A 6490-nucleotide genomic window follows, 5' to 3' on the forward strand; every position below is an offset into this window, starting at 1 on the left:
CTGCTAGGTTACTGGAAAATCATTGTGATAAAATCATAGAATCATAGAAGCACTAGGTTGGAAAATAGCTTTGAGATCAGTGAGTCCAACGGTACCTGTCCAATACTAAACCATATCCCTAAGAAGTTCATCTACCCATCTTTTAAATATGTCCAGGGATCGTGACTCCACCACCTCCCTGGGCAGCCTGTGCCAGTGACTGAGAACCCTTTCAGTGAAGAAATTCTTCCTGATATCTATTCTGAACCTGCTCTGATGCAGCTTGAGGCTGTTTCCTCTCATCCTATTACTTGTTAATTGGGAGAAGAGACCAACACACACCTTGCTACAACGTCCTTTCAGGGAGTTGTAGACAGTGATAAGGTCTCCCCTCAGGCTTATCTTCTCCAGGCTAAACAACCCCAGTTCCCTCAGCCGCTCCTCATAAGATCTGTTCTCCAGCCTCTTCATCAGCTTTGTTGCCCTTCTCTGGACACGCTCCAGGATTTCAATGTCTTTCTTGCAGTGAGGGGCCCAGAACTGAACACAGGATTAGAGGGGTGGCCTCACCAGGGCTGAGTACAGAGGGCAGAATCACTTCTCTGGTCCTGCTGGCCACATAATTTCTGATACAAGCCAGGATGATGTTGGCCTTCATGGCCACCTAGGCACACTGCTGGCTCATGTTCAGTCAGCTGTCAACCAACACCCCCAGGTACTTCTCTGCCAGGCAGCTTTCCAGCCACTCTTCCCCTAGTCTGTAGCGCTGCACAGGGTTGTTGTGTCCCAAGTGCAGGAGTCGGCACTTGGCCTTGTTGAACCTCATCCCATTGGCCTCAGCCCATCGAGCCATCCTGTTCAGATCCCTTTGGAGAGCCTCTCTACCCTCCAGCAGATAGAAACTTCCTCCCAGTTTAGTGTCATCCACAAACTTGCTTAGGGTGCACTCGATCCCCTCATCCAGGTCATTGATAAAGACATTGAACAGGGCTGGACCCAGTACCGAGCCCTGAGGAGCCCCACTTGTGACTGGCCTCCAGCTGGATTTAACTCCATTCACCACCACTCTTTGGCCCTGACCATCCAGCCAGTTTTTTTTCCCAGCAGTGGTTGTGCCTGTCCAGGCCAGTGGCTGCCAGTTTCTCAAGTAGGATACTGTGAGAAACAGCGTCAAAGGCTTTACTGAAGACCCGGTCCATTATATCCACAGCCCTTCACTCTTCCATCAAGCGGGTCACCTTGTCATGGAAGGAGATCAGGTTAGTTTGGCAGGACTCGCCTTTTGAAAACCCATGATGAATGGGCCTGATCACCTCTTTGTCCTGTGTGTGCTGTGTGATAGCACTCAAGATGACCTGCTCCATGACCTTCCCTGGCACTGAGGTCAGACTGACAGGTCTGGAGTTCCTTGGATCCTCTCTCCGTCCCTTCTTGTAAATGGGTGTAACATCTGCCAGCCCCCAGACCAGTAGGACTTTTCCAGTCAGCCAAGACTGCTGGTAGATGATGGAGAGGGGTTTGGTGAGCACATCCGTCAGCTCCCTTAATACCTTGGGTGGATCCCATCCAGCCCCATAGACACTGTGAATGTCTAATTGGCTGAGCAGGTCCCTAACCATTTCCTCTTGGATGATGGGAACATTGTTCTGCTCTTCCTCCCTGTCTTCTGGCTCAGGAGTCTGGGTACCCAGAGAACATCTGATCTCACTATTAAAGACTGAGGCAAAGAAGACATGAAGTACTTCAGCCTTATCCTCATCCTTTGTCACTATTGTTCCCCTGCGTCCAGTAAAGGATGGAGATTCTCCTTGGCCCTCCTAACACAGAGGGCTACCCAACCACCTCTCCCTCCTTGCCTATCCCACATGAAGAGTTTATAGCCAGCCATGGCAGCACTCCAGTTATGCAAGTTGTCCCACCACGTTTCTGTGATGGCAATTATATCGTAGTTTTATCATTTACAGCAGTGAGATGTTCCTCACAAACAGGTGAAACAAGGAATGAAAAGGTTAACCAACAGGCTGAAATCATTGCCTTGACTAGAGCCTTATAACTGGTAAAAAGGAAAAAGATAAATATTTGGACAGATTCTAAATATGTCTTTGGAGTTGTTATGGCACAAAGAAAACAGATTGAACATACTGAAGAAATAATTTGCCTATTGGAAGCAGTACAATTACCAACCAAAGTACTCATCATGCACTGTTGAGAGCACCTGAGAGGTAACACTGACCAGGAAACTGATAATAGATGGGTTGATTATGAGGCTAAACAGATGGCAGAAAGAATGCAAGAAGAGCAAACTTTAGAACTTGGAGGCACAATTGGAGGCAGAACTATTGTACCTGCCAGCTTGGTATAGGAACTTGTAACATGATAAAATCCACTGAGAACCAGACACTTTATATAAAATCCTAAATTTAAAATGTATTGAAGACTTGGGAACGAAAATAGAGAAGGGTAAGTGGGAAAAGACCCCACAAGGAAAAATAATAGTGCCCTTCACCCTATTATAGGCAGTAATAATGGCAGAACATAAGAAAATTCATTGGGGAGCTGAAGACTTATATAAGTACCTAAGCGAGAGAACCAGAGCTTAAAATTTATGTTCCACTATTAGACAAGTCACTCAACAATGTGAAATATACTTATGAAACAATCCTAGAATGACTCCAAGAGCCCCATTAGGACAAATAGGAAAAGGAAATTACCCTGGTCAACAATGGCAAATTGATTTTTTTGAATTGCCAAGAAAAAGGAGGTACAGATACTTGTTAATATTCACAGATACCTTTTCTGGATGGCCAGAGGCCTTTAAAAGGGCCCCTAAGCCACTATGGGAAGTAACTCTGACCAGACCTATGAAACTACAGATTCAACGAAAAGATGGGTATTGATTACATTTGTTAACATGATGTTATGTGCAGGAATAGCAAAGTCTTGGGACCAAAATGCATATTTGCAACTGACCGCAAACATATCCAAAACTTTTAATCTGTCAAATTGTTGGTTATGTACAGCTCTTCCCAGAGGTAATATGGAAATGCCCATGTTTGCAGTGGCATCTACAAATTGGATGTGGGGACCAGAGGTGTGGATAACTCCAACAGGAGGCGATCACTGTAAATTTGGAAAAGAAGTCATAGTTGGAAAAGGGCCAAAATTTGATTTGATAATATTAGAACCTAAACTAACTTTTTGTAGAGCAAAACAGTACAGGAGAAAATGTAGGATTTAGGAATATTAGCAGAATGGGTTGCAGTTGGAGTTCTGATAATCCAGGAGAACTATCCGGTATCAATTATACATGGGCACAAGGAGAAAACTGTAATTCATCAAAGACTTGATCTTGTGAGTGCAGGATTAGCCCTGCAAATTCAGTCATATTACAAGTTACCCTATGGATATTGGTGGCTCTGTGGAGATGGATATGCTAGAAAAACTTTACCACAAAACTGGACAGGCACTTGTATAGCAGGGTATCTAACTCCACAAAACACTATCCATAAAGAACTGAAAGGAATCCTAAGAACTCCTTGGATACAAACCAAGAGAAATTATAAATTTCAGAATTTTATGAGGTGGGTTTTTCCTATGTTAGGAGCTAGTGAACTTGAAAAGGCAATAGTTAATATCTCAGCAGAAATGGAAATCATAACTAATCACACTGCAGAGGCCCTCACAGCTATCCAAGCTGAAGTGACATCATTGAGCAAAATGGTCTTACAAAATCAAATGGGTTTACTGCACAAATGGGAGGAGTATGTACCTTAATAAATACAAATTGCTGCACCTACACTGACCAATCAGGAAAGGTGACAGAAGACAGATGAAATCTGGAAACAAACCAAGGTTTTACACGAAGCAGCACAAGGTAGTACCTCTTTTGGTTTTACTGAACTTTGGGAAAAGCTTACGTCTTGGTTACCTAACTTTGCTTGGCTTAGACAATTGTTTGCTTTGTTAGTTGCTTAATGATTTTAGGACTTTTATTGTATTTTATGTTTAATTATTTTATATGTTATACTAGAGGGGCTATTAATGATTACGACCAATGGAAAAAAAACATCAACTTCGCCAAAAGATAGAATCGGGAAAATACTTTAAGAAGAGGCTCAATACAGAAAGCACCCTTTAAATAAGTAAAAGAAATTATTAATAGGCTAGAAAGGGGGGAATTGAAACAAGGAATGAAAAAGTTAACCAACAGATATTCAGTAACAAGAATTGAAGGCATTTTTTCAAAACAAGGACACGTTATCAGGAACACTTGGGGCCCAGGCAGAAGCTGTGTAGCTGTGCTTCACTGAGAAAGGAGACTGTCCAAGGCTAACTGGTTCTGTGGTTTGAAACACAGCCAACTCAGCTAAGGTGAAGAGTGGACTTATGATAATGGAATAATGGAAATAATTGTAATAGTAACGCCCTTTTAGCAAACTAATTGTAATAGCCTAGCCCACGTAAATGAATATGTATGCCTTTACACTATAAGTAGCTGCTTATTAGACAATACGGTGTGCAAGCTAGGAGGAGAAAGCCCCCTTGCACCACAGCTGGCAGTTGTGAAGTTTGATTCCGCGCGTCACAGGAAGGTCATTTTCATTGTCAGAGTCTTGTTCAGAGGATTCTGTGAGCACCAAATTCATCCCTCAATTTTTGGCTTTATTTACTGTAAGTGTTTTATACAGATATATCTGACCCTAGTGAGATACATGCTAGTCAGCAAGATCTATCGTCATTAGCAATGCCTCTTATTTGTCTTTTTTTTTTTTTAAAAAAATAAATATGAAAGTACCATTTTCCATTTGTTTACATGGGATCTACACTGTAGTGAAGAAAATTCAGTGAAAGAACATAGAGATTTTATTCTGGACTATAAGCTACTCAATGCAAATACTTGCACTCACTTTGTTTTTCAGCAGTACTGTTTGAATATGACACTTCCCTTTTGTCATGTTTGCACTTCAGGAGTGGCAACTTCATTTTCCTCCTCCTTTTTAACTGTTTTTTAGAAAATGCTAATGTTCTTGAAGAAGTTTGTTCTTTGCCTGCTGCCTTCCCTCTGGATACCATGACACTACGGCAGCAGGGTAGGGAAGCATTTCTGTGTTTGATGTATTAAGTGCATCCCACAGATTTTCGTGGTTAGGATTTTTTAGAAAAATAGCACAATGCACAAGAAGCAGCTACAGAAATAACATTGTTTCTACACATGAGGCATCAACTGCTGCTTTTTATTTTTCACTGTTATAGTACCAGTATATACATATCACAAACTCCCCTGTCATTTTGTAAATTAAATTTTGATATATTTAAAACCTTTAAGTATGTCAACATTTATTTAAATGGTAAGTGGCCTACCATATCCACATCAATCCTCCACAAAAGCAATATTTTAATATGCTACTCTCAGGAGAGTTTGCAGCAAAATTTCTGCTTCGATATACTCTTATCATGTACACACAATGAAATGACATACTGTTGATCACCACTGTCCATCCTGGATATTTGCAGGTCATTTGTGATAGGAGAAGAAGACAGCTTCATCACCAGAGTGAATAATGAAAGAGATAAAATGTAATCTTGACAGATAATCCCATTAAGAGGGAAATAGGAAAGTATTTAAACATCCTGATTGATACTAATAAACTATTCTATAGGATTAGATTTAAAACTAATACTCAGTATTTGTAGACATAGCTTCCTCTGTACAGTTTTAAGCTTCTCTTGACTCTTAGGTGACTGACTTCTTTGCAGATGAAAATATTTTCCCAAAAGTAGGGTTCTCCCAGTGTGCAACTAACGCACAGAGTCAAGATATTTGTATTTATTCAGTTCTGATCAGAAAAGGGTGCCAGGCATTTAACACAGACAGCACACCTGGTCAGTTTGATTACAGGGTATTTATACACATTTAAACAAAGAACTAAGATATAATCACATTTCTTATTGGTACTTTATGATTTCATAGTAAAAGATCCCCATGCACATGCCTGCTTTCTACTTAAATATTCAGTTATCAGGAGGTGCCTTATTTACAGCTAAGATCTCTTCCTATAAGAGTGATTTTTTTTTTAGTAAAACCCTAAGGTAAGCTAAGCATACAAAACTTGTTGACTTTATTCCTGTCCTATTGTTTTAAGGGGGAATAAAATTAACTGTTATTCACAATATAAAAAGTATTTTAAACTACCAATTCATACCACCAGAGGGCAATGTATTAAAGTTTTTTACAAGGTACATTATGAAGAAAGCATGCTCTAAATGGAAGGCTGCTATAAGGTCTCCCCAGAGCCTTCTTTTCTCTAGGATAAACAACCCCAACTCTCTCAGCCTGTCCTCATAGCAGAGGTGCTCCAGCCCTAGGATCATCTTTGTGGCCTCCTCTGGACTCACTCCAACAGACCCATGTCCTTCCTGTGCTGAGGACTCCACAACTGAACACAGGACTCCAGGTGAGGCCTTGCGAGAGCAGAGTAGAGGGGCAGAATCACCTCCCTCGCCCTGCTGG

The 6490-nt window shown here is 41.2% G+C and overlaps 1 protein-coding gene across 1 annotated transcript; it reads left to right on the forward strand.

The window, feature by feature from the left end:
* The first annotated feature begins 2815 nt into the window (after positions 1-2815).
* LOC128850231 (endogenous retrovirus group 3 member 1 Env polyprotein-like) lies at positions 2816-3954 on the forward strand. The gene is given in 5 exon segments (XM_054053224.1): positions 2816-3171; positions 3173-3319; positions 3321-3715; positions 3718-3805; positions 3807-3954. Coding segments are annotated over 5 exon segments (1134 nt in total).
* Positions 3955-6490: the final 2536 nt, after the last annotated feature.

The sequence above is a fragment of the Cuculus canorus genome, chromosome W (genome assembly GCF_017976375.1).
Source record: "Cuculus canorus isolate bCucCan1 chromosome W, bCucCan1.pri, whole genome shotgun sequence".
NCBI classification, from domain to species: domain Eukaryota; kingdom Metazoa; phylum Chordata; class Aves; order Cuculiformes; family Cuculidae; genus Cuculus; species Cuculus canorus.